Source organism: Talpa occidentalis, unplaced genomic scaffold (assembly GCF_014898055.3).
Source record: "Talpa occidentalis isolate TD23 unplaced genomic scaffold, MPIMG_talOcc4v2.1 talOcc4.2, whole genome shotgun sequence".
Lineage (NCBI taxonomy): Eukaryota > Metazoa > Chordata > Mammalia > Eulipotyphla > Talpidae > Talpa > Talpa occidentalis.
The window spans coordinates 140,380,312-140,400,227 of NW_023602073.1; the positions used below are offsets into that span (position 1 = coordinate 140,380,312).

The window sequence follows — 19,916 nt, forward strand, 5'->3', positions numbered from 1 at the left end:
AAACAACCTTCCATTTTTCTAATTTTTATCTTGTTAATGTAGTCACTAAAATTCCTTTTTTCTCTCTCATCATACAACTACATTCTAGCCTAGAAAGAATTGTCCTGAATTGTGATTAGTCTAGCTTAAAGTAGACAGTCACTGAATGACTTATCACTGAATGACTATTTCTCTCTTCGCTAACATTTAGTGTTGGCGTCTTCATTGCGCCCTTTAGTAGTTATTCCAGAAAGAAAGAAAATGTTCATGCTGGTATTTTACTGTTTTTGTTTGTTTGATCACTAAGAGTAGGTCTTTTTTGAAAAATTCTAATCATCTATGTTCCTGTTGAAAAATCTTCAGATTTGTATTTTCCATCTTTTTTTTTTTTTCCATGTGTGTTCTATTTAGACCAGGAAATTGACATTTGGGCCCAGAAGACTTAGGCCAGATGTTAGTCCACTGGCTGAAAGATGGATTTCCTGCCCCAATAGGTGACCTCTGAAAGCAAAATAGGCTTTTTCTTAATGGATAGACTGTTCAAATGACCTCATTTCTAGAACAAGGGTCCTTTGTTAAGTGTCTCTTTGCTATTGGAATCAACATCATCTGATTTTTGAGAACATTCACTAGATAAAGAGTAACTAGCACCTAGTTGTTTCATTTATAAGAAATAGCAGATAATCCATTTTTATATTCCTTTAAAAATACCTATATTTCTTGAGAGGGAAATGGTGCAGAAAATCTGGTGCCTGCTTACCCATATTAATATTTCTTTGGGATTTCAAACCTCATTCAGGCCAGCACTAACCATGGAAGCAGAGCTTGCTATGGGCTTCCTTGTAGGGGAATTGTTTCACATAGCTTGACCAAAGCACTATATAAAGAAGCAACCATGACCCCCATGTCTTGTCCCTGAAACTTCTGTCTCCATAGATGAGAAGCTCATTGAGACATTCCCGTGGTGCCCCCTCTTTTGATGAGTCTTCACCAAGTTCATTTATTTATATCTTCAATTGTATAAGGCAGCTCAAAAAAACTGAGATAACTGAGGCTTTGTGTGTGTGTGTGTGTGTGTGTGTGTGTGTGTCTCACAGGAAATGCAATTTGAAAGAAAGTACCCAAGTGAGGAAAATGGCCTTGAATGACTGGGGGGAGATGTAAGACTTCCTATCCATGAAGAGGAGAGAATCAGATTGCGTGAGAAGAAAGATCTATGTTTCTGAGATTCTAAGATGATAGAATGTTAAAGTGTAAGGGAAATTTGAGAAGATATTTCTTTCTTTTTCAGGAATAGGAGTGGGAGTATCTCTTTCTACTCCCTGGCAGACAAATTTTACTAGTACAAAAGTCTTGCTTCTGATCCAAAATGTTGGCTCCTCCATGAAAGATGTAGAACAGAATACACAGAGCCACATGGTGTCCACATCAGACTAGACAGTGCAGCTAAGTCTCACGTTTCTTCCCCAAGTCATTTCCATAGTAAATAAGTGACTCTTTAAAAAATGGGTAGTAGTTGGCTCTCCCCAGTGGTGCAGCGGGTTGAGCGCCACACTGTGAAGCTGTCCGCAGCCTCTGCAGCTTGGGTTCGATTCCTGGACGGTCAGGGAGAAACCCACATGGCAGGCAGACCTCTCCTGCCTTGCCCGCTGCTCCCCTCAGCAGGGTCTTCAGTCCATCTGCCTGTTCTGCTCCCAGCTCTCTCTGGTGAATTCTCTCGCCCTCCTGTACCTTTGACCTGTAGTACTCCAGTTCTTGTATAAATAAATAAATCTGGAAAAAAATTAAAAAAATAAAAAATGGGCCTTCCTGGTGGCATAGGGATTAAGTCTCAGCGCTATCACTGCTGTGGCCTGAGTTCGTTCCTAGCCAGGGAGCTAACCCATGTATGGAGCAGCAGGCCTCTCCTGTCTCTCCCACTGCTCCTGTCAGCAGTGTATTTCAGTAGATCCACCTGCTTTGTTCCCCACTGTGTCTCTGATGAAGCCTCTCCCACACCACCCCCCTCCCGCACCTCTGACCTACAACCCAGTTCTTACATGCCTAAATAAATAAAAATAAATCATAAAGAATGAGTAGTGAAAAGGATATCCCACTTTCTTTTATTTTAACGAATGAACACATATTATTCCCAGAATGATGTGCCTAGCTCAGTGACCTTTTTTAGCTAGATATGCAAATGTCATTAATCATAAACTACTTTTTGTTATTGTTGTTCAACACCAAGTCTTTTGAATAATACTTCAGCTCTCGATCAAATTATAGTAAACCTCTCAGTTACCAGGATTCATTTTGTAAGCCAGACTCTATTGTCCTGTGCATACGGCATGATGGCCCCCCAAAGAAGCAGAGCACAGTTTTAGCTGGAGCTTTTAAATTTAAAGGGAAAAATTATTTTTCACAAGTTTGTTGAAGCAACAGAGACACCCAAGTAGGCATTCTCATCGGGTAAAGTTCATAAAATAGACAAGACTGATGAAGTGGTTGGGTTGGTGGATACTTTGCAGCTGTGTTTTTTAAGCCTTTTTTTTTTTTTGGCATTATTTGGAAACACTCAACATAATCACTGGTCTCTTATTAACACATCACTTTCTTTTTTCTTTTCTTATACTCTCCTAAGCTAAAAAGATAAATAACTGAGAGTATGATTCCAAAGGTCATTTCCTCTCCATGCTTCAGTGTCCTGTTGCTCTCCCATAGCCTCACAGCTCTCCAGGAGAGACTACTCTCAGCTTAATTCAGAAGTAGTTTTATGGTGAGTTGAACTCTTTGCTTAAATATTGTGAATTCATTGTTGGCAGCGCACCCAAGTTTTTTTTTAACTTCTTGTCTATAGTGGGTATTCCTGAATAGCTCATATCTTCATATTTCATTATTATGAGTGCCTTAAGAAATGATCTTTTCTAAAGGTTTCTTTTTTTTTTTTTTTTTTTTAAAGATTTATTTTTATTTATTTATACAAGCACTGGGTACAGTCAGAAGCGCGGGAGGGTGAGAGGATTCACCAGAGCCAGAGCGGGGAGCAGAGCAGGCAGAAGGACCGAGGTACACTGCTGAGGGGAGCAGCGGGCGGCAGGAGAGGTCTGCGCGCCATGTGGGACCCTCCTCTGGTGGCCGGGGAGCAGCCGGGGATCGAACCGGCGCTGCAGAGACCGCGGGCAGCTTCGCAACCCAGCGCTCAACCTCTGCGCCACCGGGGAGGCCCCCAGGAGGCCCCCAGGAGGCCCCCAAGAAATGATCTTTTCTGACCCTACTATGTAAAATAAAGTACAGGTCACAGCACTATTGTGCCTGATGGAAAAATTCCCAGGCAGAACCTTCTGTTTACATTGCATCCAAACAGAGGAAACCCCAGCTGGCTCAGCTAGCTGCATTGCTTATCAGAATGAAAAAGAGATTACCGAGAAAAGTATTTATAGCCTTGAATCCTCACTTTGCTTATTTACCTTCTCTCCTTGGCTGTCTTTACTTTGTTTTCATTTCTCTTTAGTTTGCTCTTAGCTTTCCTCACTTCTCTTAGCAAATACTCCATGATGAAGAGGCTTTTAAAGAGGTAACGCCTGAGCTTGGACCTGGCTTACCTTTAAGGCACATGTAAAAAACTGGGATTGTCAAGTGGAAAATGTTTTAACATACTAGTCTTTCCTTGAAGTTCATTCCCCCAGGCATTTTGGAATGCCCCAGATTGGAGTGCCAAAGAGGGTTGCTGACAGTAGGCATAAAGTAAATGAGCTTATCTATTTTCATTGCTCAATTTCAGAAGGCAATATCATAAAAAATAAATTGGACAATTTATAATCTTCCTGATCTAATCTCTGCTTAATCTCAGATTTTCTGTACAGAAAGTGTATTGTCTTTAGAAATAAGTATTTAAATGAAGCTGTGTTCCTACAACATGTGGTATTCTCGTGGATGATACATTTTAATTTCTGTATTTAATTATCTGTGCTTTAAAACCATTGTCTCTGAATGTCTGATTTTACAATCACTAATTCATTTATTTCATGACAGTTGTTTTTACCATTAATATTTATTTTCCTTTTTGCCAATTATTTTTTAATATCTACTGTACCGTTTTTCAATAGGTTGCATTTCAAAACTTCACATTTTCTCTGCAGCACACCCCTGTTCCTTATTCTAACAAACCCATAGTTACAGTGTCTATCAAATTGAAGCAGACATCACAATTGCCTGGGAGACTTATTAAAATATAGATCCCTGGTCCAACCCCCAGTGTCTGACTCAGTATGTATACATGGGCCCCAGAAGTCTGCACTTCTAACAAATTCCTATGTAATGTGAGACCTTTGGTTCTTGGGTCCACACTTTGAGATGCATTGATCTATAGGAAATATTGTGAGTGAAGGTAGCAGTTATGGACAAAGGGAGATGGGGAGAAGTGGGTACATTTGACATATATTTTAAAAGTACACTCAGAGGGGCTCACCCATGGTTTTGAGGTGAGTGATGGTGAGGGTAGGAAAGGAATCAAATCGAGCAAGTCTCTGGGTTGGTAGCCAGAACAAAGGTTTGGATGTGATAGTACTGAAATTGGAAATGAGCAGGGTGGGGGTTAGATAAGGGTGATATAATATTCCACTCAATATTATAAATATGTCAAGTAACAGTGCCTGACCTAATCAATTTTTAATAAATGATAGATATTGTTATTGCTGTTATTACTACCTTCACTATCAAAACAGAAGAGCCCTGATCATCAGAACCACACTGTCATGAGTAAACTCCCAAGTTCATTACACAGCAGCTACATTCTAGGACCAAAATTACCTTTTTGTGTGATTCAAGAGATTTAGGTATGACTATAGGGAGACTTGTTGCTTACAGATGTTCAGTTCCCAGTATGAACAAATGGAAGAGGCAAGGGAGGGGGAAGTGGGAAGTGATTGAGAATTATCTAATTCATGGAGATTTATTGTCTAGTTGATCACAGATAACATCTCAACAACCACACAAAATAGGTGGGATGATCCCATTTTACAGATGAGATAAATAACTTGCCCAATCTCTTACAGAAACTTCAGTGGAAATTCAAAACCAGCTCTCTTTTGACCTTTTGAAATTTGTGATTTCTGTTACCAGCTACTAAACTCTACCTTTACCATCAAGCCACAGGCTGGTTACTTTTCTTCTGTGAAAATGGGTACCTAAATATACTGCAGGCAACATGTGCAACCTCTAGACTAATGGTTTGTAAACCTTTGTAATCCTGAATTGTAATAAGACTCACATTCTACGAGGCCAGTCATTATTTACATGTATATGTGTATAGATGTACACATACATAGCACAACAGATGTGTAACAACATGACGGAGATTTATTTATTTAGGAAGATTTATTTATGCATACAGAACTGGAGTGTAGGCCAGAGGTGCAGGGGATGACATGATTCACCAGAGACAAAGTGGGGAGCAGAACAGGCAGATCTACTGAAATACATGGGTGAGGGGAGCAGCTGGTAAGACAGGAGAGGTCTGCTGCACTATGTGGATCAGCTCCTTAGCCTGGGATCGAACTCGTGCTGCGGTGGCTGGCAATAGCTTGATAGTGCTGTGTCTTTAACCCCTGCACCATCAGGGAGTTCCTGAGATTTATTTTTAAGAAATAACACTTATTGGGCCTCCCTGGTGGCGCAAGGGGTTAACACAGCCTATGAAACTGTCCGCAGCCACTGCAGCACCAGTTCAATACCTGGCCAGCCAGGGAGCTACCCACATGGCGCAGCAGACCTCTCCTGACTTGCCTGCTGCTCCCCTCAGCAGCGTACTTTAGTCAATCTCCCTGTTCTGTTCCCCACTCTGTCTCTGGTGAATCCTCTCACCCCCCACACCTCTGACCTGTACCCCGGTTCTTGTATGCATAAATAAATAAATCTTTAAAAACAAAAGAAAGAATACTTATTGAGATTAGGAACATGGTGCATTATCAATAATCACTCAGTAAATGCATGCTGATAATTTTCTTTTCATTCATTGCAATAAATGGTGATTGGGATTCACAGAATTGATTTTGTAATTAACTTCTGGGTCTGCTAGACATCTGGGGAATTCTCTTCTAGATCCCTCTCTTTCCTTGGCATCCTCTCACCAAAGCATAGTAATGCCAATTATCTGGAGGAAGGCCCTGATGGGCACTAGAAAAGGGAGGAATAGAATTTCTGTAGGTTTATATATTGTGTATATAAAAATATATACACATTTTTATTGTAGCATGTACACACTGTACAGCTTTCAAAGAGTCAAATGAATGTAGACGACAGAACTCTTCCAAGTAATCAGGTTGACTGACTGTGAGTCTGCTCTACATAGCTGTGCTCACTTGAACTGATCATTGAAATTCTCTAGAGCCTATTTCTTCAGCCATTAAACGGGGGATTTGACCCAGATCACCTCCAAGGTCCTTTCTCACCCCCTGGGGAATACAATTCTATTACAAAAAAGCTTTTTGCAAATGGGACTCTGAAATAGTAAGATGAAGATGATAATGTTGATGATTATTCTTTTACATTTTGTTAAAAGGCCCCTGAGGAATTTTGGGAAATGAAGATTGACTTTAACTAAAGGAGAAAAAGACTCCCATTTAGAAGGAATCAGATTCATTTCGGGTAACTGCTTCATGAAGTTGATGAGCAGAGGTTCGGCTTCATTTATAAAAAAGGTCAACAAAATGATTCATGTTCTAGAAGTAGATGAATGATTATTGAAAATTTCCCACTTAAAGTAGACAGCAAAATTGTGGTCATCAACATCTCCCCAAAACATATATTATTTATCTAATTTTCCTATTCATTTATGAGGGAGCACTAGGAAAAAAAGCTTCGTTATCTAGGGTAGATTGATTTTTTACAAGTGCCAAAATGCTGGCCAAGGTTTAATTATATTGCTAGGTGTGTAAGTACTGCTACTGAAAAGCACCTACCTGTCTTTAGATGCCCCTGAAACATGGTATCACCTCCCAGGAGGTGGGTGGTAATTGGTATGGGCAGAGCCTCCTCAGGGCTGGGGAAACTGTTGTACTGAAAACTTAAATGCTTCACCTTCAGGTCTCTGATGAGTCAAAAGGAAAGAATCATAATCTGGACTGGGGAGTCAGCACTCTCCAGCCCAGCCCCCACCTATTACACTCCTTGCTTAGTCACTTGCTAGAACAAGCTGCCTCAGGTAGAATAAGTAGCACAGTTCTTTGTGTTTTCTTGAATTTAATGAAGGCCCACTTGGCGAATAAATTGAGATTCTTAAATATACCAGTAAAATCAACTCTCGAGGGTTATTTTATCTTTTCCCATCATTTATTTATGTCTTTCTGCATGTAATAATAACAATAGCAATAATCAGCCCACCGCTGGTTGAGGTCAGAGCATCTGACAGCCCCCAGTAGCCTGAGTCCTGCTTGTGTCCCGGAGGGCAGCACCAGGCCGGTGATAGTGTCTGGTGGCCCAGTGCGCCTTCCAGTATAACATCATGTCTCTTTGCTTTCAAGGGAAACGTTCTTTTTATTTCCTTTCGAAAATATTGTCATTGGGATTTGTTTATAAACAAATCATGTGAAAAAGTTTATATATATATTTGGAACGTTCCTGTAATATCTGTTGGGCTGTCTGCATGGATGGGTGTTGCCAGAAATGAGAGGGACATAGTAGGGAGATTTCAAAGACTTGCTCTTATCCCCTTTTCATGTGGGCTCAGAAGGAAAAACAACAGAAGCGGCTTCTAGAACAAGCAGGGGCGCTCTCTGGGGCCCCTCCCCTGCATTCAGGATAACTCAACTCTTTAACAATGGGGGGGAAATTGATGGGGGGGACAGGTTCCTTGTTTTCTCCACCTCGTTTCACCAAGTGACCAGTCACCAAACCCAACGTGACAAGTATCTCCAAGGGCAGATTTTCTGGGTGGCTTTTAAAGAAAGCATCACAAAAGGAGACAGCCTCGCGGGGGCTAGTTCCCTCATAAAATAAATCGGTCGTGGATCTTGCCCTTGGAAAAATACGCACGGGGTGCCAAGTGTGACCCGCTCCCCGGTGCCACCATGACACTGAGCCTTGAAACTGGAACTTCGTCTGTCCTTCGTGTCCAGGAACCATGAGAGCCCAAAGCACATTTCCCCTAATTAGCCGAACCCCCAGCAAGGCCCGGCATGGCGGGCTCCCGGGAACCAAAATGTCCCCCAAACAGAAAAACGATCCAAACGGGGGCTCGTGCCAAGCGCTCGCGCCTGCGTCTCCCCGCGGGCCGGCCGGGCAGGGCTGCGATGCCTGCAGCGCCCGAGCGCGCGGGACCTGGCGAGGGGCGAGCTGGGGACTGTAAGGCCCCCTGGCTCCTGGTGAGCTCGGGGCAGGAGGCGCGTTTTTAAACATTAACTTTCTCGAGTTTCTGGGACCCAAACGCCCCGGTGAACAGCGCGACGGGAAAGCGGTGCCGGCGGGAGCCGGCCGCGCGGCTGCTCTTTCAACAGGCGATTTGTTCTCCCGTCGGAGGCTCATTTCCATGCGAGCGCCTGACATCAGAGCACCTTTTGTTGCTAAACGCTCTCTGCCGCGTCGGGGGGAGAGGGAGTCATGTGGAGCTGGAAGAGCTCATTCTGAAGAGAGGGGTCCCGGGAGTTCCCCGCACCTTCCCGGGGCGCCGCGCGGCCCCCGGCGGGGTCCTGCCGGGACGTGCCGCGAGACGCGGGGCGCGCGCCCTGGCCCGGGGGTGCCCGGCCCTGGAGAGGCGCCGCGGCCGTGGGGTGCGCGGCTCCGGGGCGGCGCGGCTTCCCCGCCGGGAAACTCAGTGGTGCGAACTTTGCCTCCTGCTCCCCGGCGGCCGGCCCGGGCCCGGGTGGGAAAGTTTCTGGAGTTGTCAGTCGCGCTGCCCGCCGCCCCCTGGAGCCGGGGTGCGGGCGCCGGCGAGGGGCCCCCAAGTCGCCGGGCATGCGGCGCGGGGGCGCGGCTCCGTGACGCGGCGGGCGGGGACCGGCGCCGGGGGCCGGGCGCTCGGGGGTGCGGGGGTTTGGGGGTGCGGGACCGCGGCGCCCCGGGGACCCGGACGCACGGCCGGCGCGCGGGACGCGGCCATGGAGGACGCGGGGGCAGCCGGCCCCGAGCCCGAGCCCGAGCCCCAGCCCGCGCCGGACCCCCAGGAGGGCGCGGGCCTGTCCGAGGCGTTCTCCCGGCTCTGGACCGACGTGATGGGCATCCTGGTGAGTTACCTGGCGCCGGGGAGGCGCGGGGAGGGCGCGTCGCCCCCGGGCCGCCCGGGCTCCCGGGGCGCTCGCCATTTGGCCAGCCCGCTGCCCGGAGGCGACCCGCCCTGGCTGCGGGTCTCAGGGGGTTAAGTCCACCCCGTATAGGATTTCAAACCCTAATTAAAAAATAACCAGCCACAGAGCCCATCAAAGATGTTTTTTAAACAATCGGGGGGATATGCAACAGTTGAATCTGGGACACCTGCTGAGGAGTTGGCGTGGAGAAAGCTAGAAAGAGTCCTTCAGAGAATCCATGTCAATAAATTGTATTTGGCCGAGGTGCGCTCGCAGTGGGGTTTGGGAAGAGGCTGACGTTCTTGATGTTTATCTCTTCATTTGTTGTCTGATGGCGAGAGAAAAACAACCATCTCTTCTCCAGCGCCGCCCCAGAGTTGCTCAGTCTGTTTGCTTGCAGTTTTTCAACTTGTGGATTCCCAGAGTATTTGTTGACTGTTGATATATTTTGGGACTAAGAACTCTAGGACTTGTTTTGTGAAATCTGTGTTGTCATGTAGTTTGAAGAGCCCAGAAACGTTTTAACATCACCCGTAGATTTGGCATAATTTCTAAAAAAGAGTTCTTAGGCATGGAGGGTGAGGCTTTAACTTGCTCAGGATTTAGTGCTTTGGGGCATTCATAGATTTGCTGTGATGGAGCCTTAGCTTGGCAGGTAGACTGGAATCAGGGCTTGGGGGTATGACAGTCAGACCTCGTAATCCACAAAAAATGTCAATTTTAATCTAAAGAGTTGGAATTGGTAGATGCTGAGGTGATGGGTTAGGGCTCTGGATTTACTTTGGGATCTTTCGTTTTCCTCATGGAAGATGTATTTTCTAGAAATAAACTAGTTGGGAATGATGAGCACTGTTGCTTAAGCTACTGGGCTTGGGAGTGAATTCGCCTGGGTTAGCTCCCGGTTTTCCCCTTTCACCGGCCTCCTAAACTTGGCCAAGGTGTTTAGCTCCTCTGATCTCCAGGTTCACCACCTGAAAAATGAGGCAAAGAAGACTTTCTTTTTAGGTTTTCTGAGATTTAGCTAAGTTGATGTATATGCAGTGCTCATTACACTGTCTGATGTATAGTAGGTGCTCAATAAATTCCCTCCTGCAAAGTCTGTCTCATCTTTCCAGATACCAGTTGAATTTTCAGTTTTCCTGTTTTCAGGTTTGCATCATTATTTGTGATTATTCCCATCCAGAGAAGCCAGGGAAGGTTGTCAAATATTTCAGTCCTTCACATTCTCTAGAATTTTAAGTGTGTATGTGTCTTCAATTTATATATATGAATCTAAATATTAAATATCTACTTAAGTAGTGTTCAACACCACTCAGGAATATGGTCCTTCAGTAAAATTCCAGAAAACCCAATGAATATTTCAAGCAGGAAGTTCATCTTGTTATTTTTTGCTGAGATCTGGCTCTGTAAACTTTCAGTCACTGAGCAGACTGGTTTGTGAACATCACTTTGCATCCCTCACTAGAGCTTTGTAGGGTCTCACTTAAAGGGAAGTGTGGGCCCAGAGGTCTTTTGGAGGGGAGATTGAGAGGTGGCCCTTTTGGGAGATTTGCTTTCCCCTCTTTGGCAGTTTCCAGCTATGTTGGGCCAGTTGTAGCTGAATGATCTTTGAGTCAAAAGCTGGGGTGGGGCTGGGGAAGCTCAAACCTGTTATTGAAGGTGCAGATTCAAGAGAAAAGGAAATGTGCACTTCTTACAGAACCAGCATTGAGGCAGGAAAGAATATCAAGCTTATCCCACACAGCTTATGTGCACTCGTGTCTTCCTTAGACACCTTGGTCTGAATTTTACTTTGGGGTAAACTTGGACATCAAGATAGTTCCTCAGTGAAATTTAGGTGAAGAAGACATAGGTTACCTCTCCTCTGTACCCCTTCTAGCCTGTCCTCAGGCTAGCCTGTCCTCAGGCTAGAAGGAAGACTCTTCATCCTGCTGTTAGAAAACTGCTCTCCAAGTGTCTGTAAGAAATTGCATCTGCAGGGAAATAGGGCAAGACACAAAATGGACTGTTGCCTTTCTCTGTTCTGAGATAAAACACTCCATTTCCTTCATATTATATTTAAAATAAGGAAGTTTGTGTTCATGTCAGCCTAAATAGGTGAGGTGACTCAACCAATGGCACCTATACGTTGGTGGTGATGTCAGGCTGCACCCTAGTTCTCAGTCACCCGCCAGTTGGCAGCTCGGTGCCAGGAGACTGCAGGGTTAGACATCCCAGATCAACATAGTAGAAATTCAGTTATGTGTGGCGTTTGGGGAATATGCTGTTTAGAAGGTTTTTTTTTTTTTTTTTTTTTTTTCTTTCCCCAGCACTGAACTTGAGGGGAGTAGATGTAGTGGGAGAATTACACATCCAAACATTCTTAGCAGATGTCAGGCACAGGACTGTCTTTATTTTTCAGACTCTTCCAACTGTAAAAATCAAACCTCAAAGTCTATTAGTTTAAAACTTTTTAGGCGAACTGGCAGAGATTCCCTTTTCCAACGACAACACGGAACAGGGGAGAGCACAGTGAGAGGCACCGGGTACCCACGCTCTGGGGATTTTGTGGTTCTAACCCAGGGGAGGGTGGAGCCTCGGAGTCATAGATCTCTGTAAATAGGGAATAGTTGTTGAGTCTATTAGGACACATTTGCATTTAAATTAATTCTGTCCTGCATGGTTCAGCACCAACTAGTTGCTTTTAAATTGTTGTTAACAAAATGCTTATTTAGAGAAGAAATAATAGTATAATTTGTGGCAGGCAAATGTTTGAGCCATGCTAGAATGAATAAATGCTAATATGTGAATATGTAGATAGATATGGAATTAAGAGAAAATGAGCTTATGAGAAACGCTGTCTAGTGCCTGGAGGGCAGGGTTAGTGTTTTACTCATTTTTCTATCTCCAGTGCCTGGGATTTATTGGGCGCTGAGAACATGGTTTTATTGAATGAAAAAAAAGAAAAAAGTATGTACTTTTTAAATGCAGGAGCCACATCAAAACACTCCTCTGTAAAGACTCGTGTGCCTTTTATAATGGGGTGCATTTATAAAGACATTAATAAATTCTGCTCATGCTGAAGCTCCCACTTGGGCAATTTCATCATCATGCAAGCTAAAATTCTGGCACTTACTGTGGAAATGGTAATGGTAAGTTGCGAAATGTTTGTAAACCCCGAGCAATTAAACCATGGTGTTCTTGTGAAATGTGCAGTTCTGTTCTCAAACGCAGCATCATGTGGTCTGCCTGAGATTTCAAAGTGTGTCACCTTTCACGATGACATGCTTAGACTTCTGCTCAGAAGTACAAAAAGAGTTAGAATTCTTTGGGATTTCACTTTCTTATTTTTACTACTTGTTGCAGACACAACATTCCCCTCCCCTTTTTTTCTGGTGGGAAAGAGTAGTTGTTTTTAAGAGTCAGAATTGCTAAGATTATTAGATAAGGTTAGATAAGATGGATCAGTTTTTCATCACTAAGTGTTCATTTGGTAAATTTTGACTGTTTTGAAGTTTTTCCTCCAGAATTTGATTATCTCTTAAGACTTAGCCAGGCCTGGGGCCTTGTGAGGCTATCTGCAGCCACTGCAGCATGAGTTCAATTCCTGGCCAGCCAGATTGCTGACTCACATGGCGTAGCAGACCTCTCCTGACTCTCCAGCTGCTCCCCTCAGCAGTGTATTTCAGTTAGTCTGCCTGTTCTGTTCCCCACTCTGTCTCTGGTGAGTCCTCTAACCCCTCCCCCCCAGCACCTCTGGCCTGTACCCCAGTTCTTGTATGCATAATTAAATAAATCTTAAAAAAAAAAAAAGACTGAGCCAGGCCTTTAAAGCTGCTTGTTCACTGGGAAGGGAGAGGTATGGAGTTCGTAAATGCCTATTGTTTGCCAGATCCTGTAAGATGCACCTCCCCCAACCCTTAAATTTCCTCTGTTCCTACTGTGTCCACCCATTTCCTAGCAATGCTTAGAAAATACGCTTTGTATGAAGACACTCCGACTTCCCCAACTCTGATTTCTATGCGGACTATGGAAAAATATGCAGCTTCACAAAGGTGTAACATTCATCCTATTTGCTGAAGTCTAGTGTTTAAAAACCCTTTTGTGGTTTTTGGCAAAGAGTGGGGGTGGGGTGATGTTAGGGAGCTCCCCAGGGTTCTTTTACATGGAAACTCCTTAGAAAGCTGTACTTTACATATTCCTTGAGAGGCTTCCTTTAAGCCCATCAGCTAATGACTTAATTTTAGGGCCTGGAATTCGAGAGTCAACCCCAGTTTGAAATAGTCTGACTTCATCTTAATGTTGTATGTTGTTTGCCAACTGAAAGCTACTTGGCTTTTGGATGTGGAGAGGTTGCAGGGTGATATAGCAGGAGGGACCAAGAGACCTTGGAAGTGAGCTCTTTAGTCCCTACATTACAGGGGAGGCAGGGAAAGGCTCAAGGTCACAGAGGAGGTGTTAGGGGGAAAATGCAGTCCTCATTCCCAGTTCCCTGCCAAAGACAAAGACTTTCGTAAATCTGCAGGCATGTGTGTCACCAAATCTTTTGCTGTCTAGACACCCCTGGAGTAAAGTGACCTTTGATGCACTCCTTTGGCTCCCTTGCTTCATTTGACGTTCTCTGTTTCCTTCACTCCTTGACAGACTTTTCACACCTTAGTCTCCATTGCTTATTGCAACTTCTAAAGATAGGAAGCAGTTACGTAGGCCGGAGAGGAGGAGGTGGTCACTCTCCTGGGTTGGGTGCTGTGCTGGGCAATCCCATACTCCCCTTCCTTGATGCCCTGATTGACACCCGTGGGTATTAACTGTCCCTCTTTTACAGGGTCAAGGTAAATATGTGTGTCCTAAATCACACAGAGAATACATGGAGGCACTGGGAGACTTCATGACTTATTATTTCCCTGAAATGAACTCTTCGTGCAGTTTTGTAATTCATTCTATCCTATGTCTGTTGAGACATTCATTGGCTGTCAATCTTGTTGCTTTAACTGTTAAGCTAAATATTTGTTCATGCTGTAGTAGGACACATGCCTCTGGCTTCCAGAAAGGTATAGTTTTAGAGAGAAAAACAGCAGCAGCCCCACCATCTTTACTATAAATATCAACCCAACTGTGTGGTGGACACAGCAACCTGGAGCAGCAGGGCAAGAAGAACACAGAGCCACGGAAGGGTGCTGGGAAGCCCGGCCCCAGAATCGCCCTTGGATTTGGGCCCTGGCAGTAAGTAGGACTTCTCAGATGTTTCCCAGTAAGGGTTACAGAGGAAGGACTTTGTGGGCAGAGTCAAGTAGAACAAAGATGGGAGAGCACAGACCACTCAGTGGGGGGCAGGTCTGTAGTGCTGAGGTCATATGAAGCGGTGGCAGGGTTTTCAAAATTGCATGTGACATGATCACTTCTGTGTATTCTGGTGATGGGTTAGCAACGGCTTTGGAAGAAAAGACTACTTGAGTGATCCAGGCAAGAGAAGATGAGATCCTGCCCTAAAGGTTTATGAAACTTTTCAGCTATCTGTCACAGGTTATATTTTACTAAGTATCTGCAAGTAATCAAGGATTGCACCATGGCAGCTTTCTTTTGATCATTCTTTTTTTTTTTTTTTTAAGATTTTATTTATGCATACAAGAGCTGGTGTACAGGCCAAAGATGCGGGGTGGAGGTTGTAGTGAGAGGCTCCACCAGAGACAGAGTGGGGAGCAGAACAGGCAGACTGACTGAAACACACTGCTGAGGGGAGCAGCGGGCAAGACAGAAGAGGTCTGCTTCACCATTTGTGTTGCTCCCTGGCTGGCCGGGGATCGAACTCATGCTGTAGAGGCTTCAGATCGATTCATAGTGCGATGCTTAACCTCTTGTGCCACCAGGGAGGCCCCAATGATCATTCTTTTAAGCTCAAGAGTCAGCTGGATTAATGCAAGAAATTTTGTATGTCTTATAATTTTGTTGTGTTGTATATTAGAAAGAATATATATTTTATTTTATTTTAAGGATTTATTTATTTTTATAAAAGAGCTGGGGTACAGGCCAAAGGTGTAGAAGGGGAGAGGATTCACCGAGACAGATCGGGGAACAGAACAGGCAGACTGACGAAATATACTGCTGAGGGGAGCTGTGGGTGCGACAGGTGTGGTCTGCTGTGCCATGTGGGAATCTCCCTGGCCAGCCAGGAATCGAACCAGCGCTACAAAGAAGAATAATTGTTTAACAGCATGCACATATGCTATAATAAAATGATTTTTAATTTCATGGTTCAATAGCTGATTCTAGCAGACAGTGAAGTTGAGGGACATAATCATGTAAAATGATTCATAAGCAAATCTGAAGCTCTGTTTTACAGAGTGCTTAAGAGGATAACCTATAACTAGTCATTTATCGAATGTACTCTTTTTTTAGGCTGCTTTCTGCTTCAGACTTAAAGTATCTTAACCTCACTGTGACATAAGGTGTGCTTACCTGTCACACAATAGGAAAAACAGTGAATTTAAATGGATAGAGGTTAAGATACTGAGAATTAACTATACTGTTTAATACCAGTTAGTCTGGTCTAAGACTGTAAGAATTAACCAAACCTTCAGACTAATTCTAAGGTAAAATTTTTGTGACCACATGGATTTGTCATTTTTCAGATGGCATGCTCATTTATTAACTGAGTTTTGGTAATAAGACCCAGGAATAATGGGTCCATTTCACATTAACTGCTCCTAGCCAGCTGTCTCGTGTCCCTTCTTTTGTTCCATAATACATTTCACTGCGTAGCATTCATTCTTTATGAGGTGAGATAGATAGAGATAACCTATTTTTTGTATCTTTTCTTGCTTGTCAAGTCATGTGATGCAGGTGACTTCATCATGGAGACTGAGTCCCAGGCATATGGTACCTCTGAGACTCAGAAGACAAAACCTTGATAATGGGATAGCTTTTCCCCTGTGTAATCGGTATTTTTTTTCTCTTCTGAAGAGATCAAGGTTTTCTTTCACCTTTCTAAGGGCATGGGTGAGAATTTTTAATGCTTGCTCTTGAGACTATTGCTCTGTGTGTCCACCCTTTGCTTGGGATATCTGTCAGCAGGTTGGACTCAGAGTTGCTTCTGGTGCTTCATCCAGTTTGTTAGTTTGGTTTTGTGGAAAGGAGAGCATGGGGGTAATCCAGTGTGCTTGTCACTCAGGGGCCTGCTGTGACTTCATTCTCTTTCCTGGCATGCAGATGATGGTGGAATTAAAAATGAAAGACAAATGAATATAATTGTAATTTTAACTGAAAGTGCCAGTGAAGAACAAAATTAAAAACCTTAATATGTGTCCTTATCCCTAGTTATTTTATGAATTTATCTTAGTTGATTTTTGTTGGTCTTTGTATATTTGCCTAGGTCTTACTTTCAACCAAATTCTTTTTCAGTGGTTAAAAAAATACTTATATGCTCTTAAGGGGTCTTTTAAAAATAGTGTTTTAATATTAAGTTATTTGAAGAAGAAAGGAGTTTAATAGTTTAAGAATATATATCTTCACTACAGCTCATATCTATTTTCAGATGATTTATAAAGATTTCACTTAAAAACTATCAACAATTTTATAAATTTCCTTGTTTGAAAATGCACAGGGTAGAAAAAATATTTAAGTGAGACCAGCAGTGAGTTTCATACATACCTGTAACAATGCCCACAATCTGAAGCACTGACAGAACCAAAAGCTGATGCGAATGTAGAGCAATAGCAATTGTCATTCTTCACAGGTAGGAATGCCAAAATGGTAGTCACTTAGAAAGGTGGCTTGATGATTGCTTTTTTTTTTTTTTTATAGAGGCATGTTTTATTTATTTATTTGTTTGTTTGTTTTGTTTATACATGCACTGGGTACAGTCAGAAGCGCGGGAGGGTGAGAGAATTCACCAGAGCCATAGCGGGGAGCAGAGCAGGCAGAAGGACCGAAGTACACTGCTGAGGGGAGCAGCGGGCGGCAGGAGAGGTCTGCGCGCCATGTGGGACCCTCCTCTGGTGGCCGGGGAGCAGCCGGGGATCGAACCGGCGCCGCAGAGGCCGCGGGCAGCTTCGCAACCCAGCGCTCAACCACTGCGCCACCGGGGAGGCCCGATGATTGCTTTTTTTTAAAAGATCTATTTTTATTTATTTATACATACAAGAACTGGGGTGTAGGCCAGAGGTGCAGAGGTGAGAGGATTCACTGGAGACAGAGTGGGGAACAGAACAGGAGGATCTACTGAAATACACTGCTGAGGGGAGCAGTGGGCGAGACAGGAGAGGTCTGCTGCGTCATGTGGGTCACCTCCCTGGCTGGGGATTGAACTCATGCCACAGTAGCTGCGAATAGCTTGATAGCTGATACTTTAACCCTTGTACCACTAGGGAGGCCCTAGATGATTTCTTAAAATACTTAAATATACTTTACCCTTTCATCCGGCAGTTCTTAGGATTTACCCAGAAGAGTTAAAAACTATGCTCTCACAAAGGCTTGCACATACATGTTTATAGTAGCTTTATTCAAAATTGCCAAAACTTGGAAGCAACCAAGATGCCTTTCAGTAAGTGAGTGGGTAATAAATCATGGTACATCAAAACAATGGAATATATATTATTCAGTACTAAAACAAAGTTAGTTATCAAGTCATCAAAATCAAGGAACCTTAGATATATGTTTTAAGTGAAAAAAGTCAATCTGAAGAGGCTCTGGATTCTGACTGTATGACATTCCTTGAAAGACGAAAGTATGGAGACAGTGAGAAGATCAGTGGTTGCCAGAGGTTAAGGGAGAGGGAAGGTGAATGGGTGGAGCACTGGAGACTTTGATGGTAGATCCTTGTCCTTATAAACTCGTCCAAGCCCATAGACTGTAGACTACTCAGTGAACTGCAGTGTAAACTTTGTACTTGGGATAATTATGGTATGTCAACCTAAAATTTCAGGGGGCAATTAAAAAAGCATATTGCATTTATTTGGAATCAAATATTTGCTAGTCCAAGTACAAAGAGTCATGTCTCTCCAAGCAGAATAAAGATGTTGGTGGGGGTGGGGGGTATGGGAGGAAAAGAAAAATGAGGCAAGTGGTTAAAGAGTTAAGTGTTGATGAGCTTAAGCTATTCTTGTCTATATATGATTGGTTACTGATTTTCTAGAATAAAAAAAAAAAAACCTGAATCTGTCCTGCAGCTGAAAGTCCTTATCAGTTCTCTTGGTCTAGATGACTTCTCAAACAATTGTGTGCCTGATGGTTTCTTAAAACAATTGCTTTTGGCTCAATTCAAAGGTTTTTTGGTCCAGTTCAAGTGAGACAAATGATATAATTTCTCTGTAACAGCTTCCTATTCCCATTTTTAAAATGGTTCATAAACTTTGGACAGGAGTGTCAATTTAGGTTCATTATTGTAACGAATGCAAAACTACCAAATGCACCAAGTTACTTTGGTGTGGATACTGTGTTTTGTTTTGTTTTAATTGGGACCAATACATCATCCCCAGTTTTTGTGGACACTGGGTGGGTAGCCCACAAATGTAGCTCAATTCTGCTTACCTAGAGGTAGTGTCAAATTCCATAGGCTAAGCACTCACTCCCACAAGAGTGCCCCAACTTCAGATCCCACTCCTAGGTCCAGGTTACCTGTGTCACTGATTGACTTCTATAGAATGGATGGTGAGAAAGTTCTCAGGACCCTTTCTTCAGGTATAATTAATTTGCTAGAGCCCTTCAGAGCTCAGAAATCCATTTCCTTAACTTGATCAACCAGTTTACTTAATAGACCATTGGTTTATTAGAAAAGACTGTATAGCTCCAGAACAGCCAGACAGGGCAAGGTATGTGGGGAGGATGTGGCATTTCCATGCCCTTCTGGGCACACCAGTCTCCTTGAATCTCATACGTTCACCAACCCGGAAGCTCTCTGAACCTCATTCTTTTGGGGTTTCATTACATAGAAGACTTTATTACATTGGAGGCTTCATTACATAGGCATGGCTGATTAAGACATTGGCTATTGGTGAATGAACTCAACTCTCTAGTACACCTCGCCTCACCTCTGAGTTTTGGCGGGAAAGGGATGAGACTAAAAGTTCAACATCTAATGTATTGCTCTTTTTGGTGACTGTCCCCATCACAAGGCTCTTCAGGGTCCCACCTTGAGTCACTTCATCACCACAAACTCTGGTGTGCTCGAAAGGGCTCCTGATGACCAGAGACCCTCTTACTGCTCAGCAGTAGGGGGGTTGAGAGGACTGGAGGGGCTTTGACACTCTGTGCCAGAAACAGGATGAAAGTCAGGCATGAATTTCTCCTTGTAAGTCAGTGTCACTATGGGGACTTCACTAAAGAGAAGGGCTATGCATATGTAGGGTAGGAGGTACATGACAAATCCCTGCACCTGCCCCTCAATTTTGCTTGAGTCTTAAAGAGTGCTAAAACAAAAAAAAAAGAAGCTTTAGCAAAAAGTAATCATAAAAAATATTTTGTTTTAATCAGAAGAGTAACAACTTTGGTCTGTGAATTAAGACATTTTGAAACAAAAAGTTAATTAAACATCTCAGAAAAATGAAAGGTCATTTCTTATGGTCATTTCTTTCTTTACTCTTAAGAGTAAAGGAAGTAGTTCATACTGTTCGAGTTCAATTACTGGCTTCAGTATTTAATGGACATGTGACTTGGGTGAGTCCCTTAACCATTCGATGCCTCAGTTTCCTCAGCTGTAAAATGAAG

The 19,916-nt window shown here is 43.5% G+C and overlaps 1 protein-coding gene across 2 annotated transcripts in view; it reads left to right on the top strand.

The window, feature by feature from the left end:
* Positions 1-19,916, top strand: part of SASH1 (SAM and SH3 domain containing 1) — a 229,628-nt gene that overhangs the window by 46,181 nt on the left and 163,531 nt on the right. The window contains exon 1 of one of the 2 annotated variants that reach the window (XM_037520542.2): positions 9,051-9,176. The exons of the other annotated variant lie outside the window; for it this stretch is intronic. Within the exon in view, the coding sequence (XP_037376439.1) occupies positions 9,051-9,176 (126 nt within the window). Of the gene's footprint in view, positions 1-9,050; positions 9,177-19,916 lie in introns of those variants that run through there. 2 annotated transcript variants of the gene reach the window in all.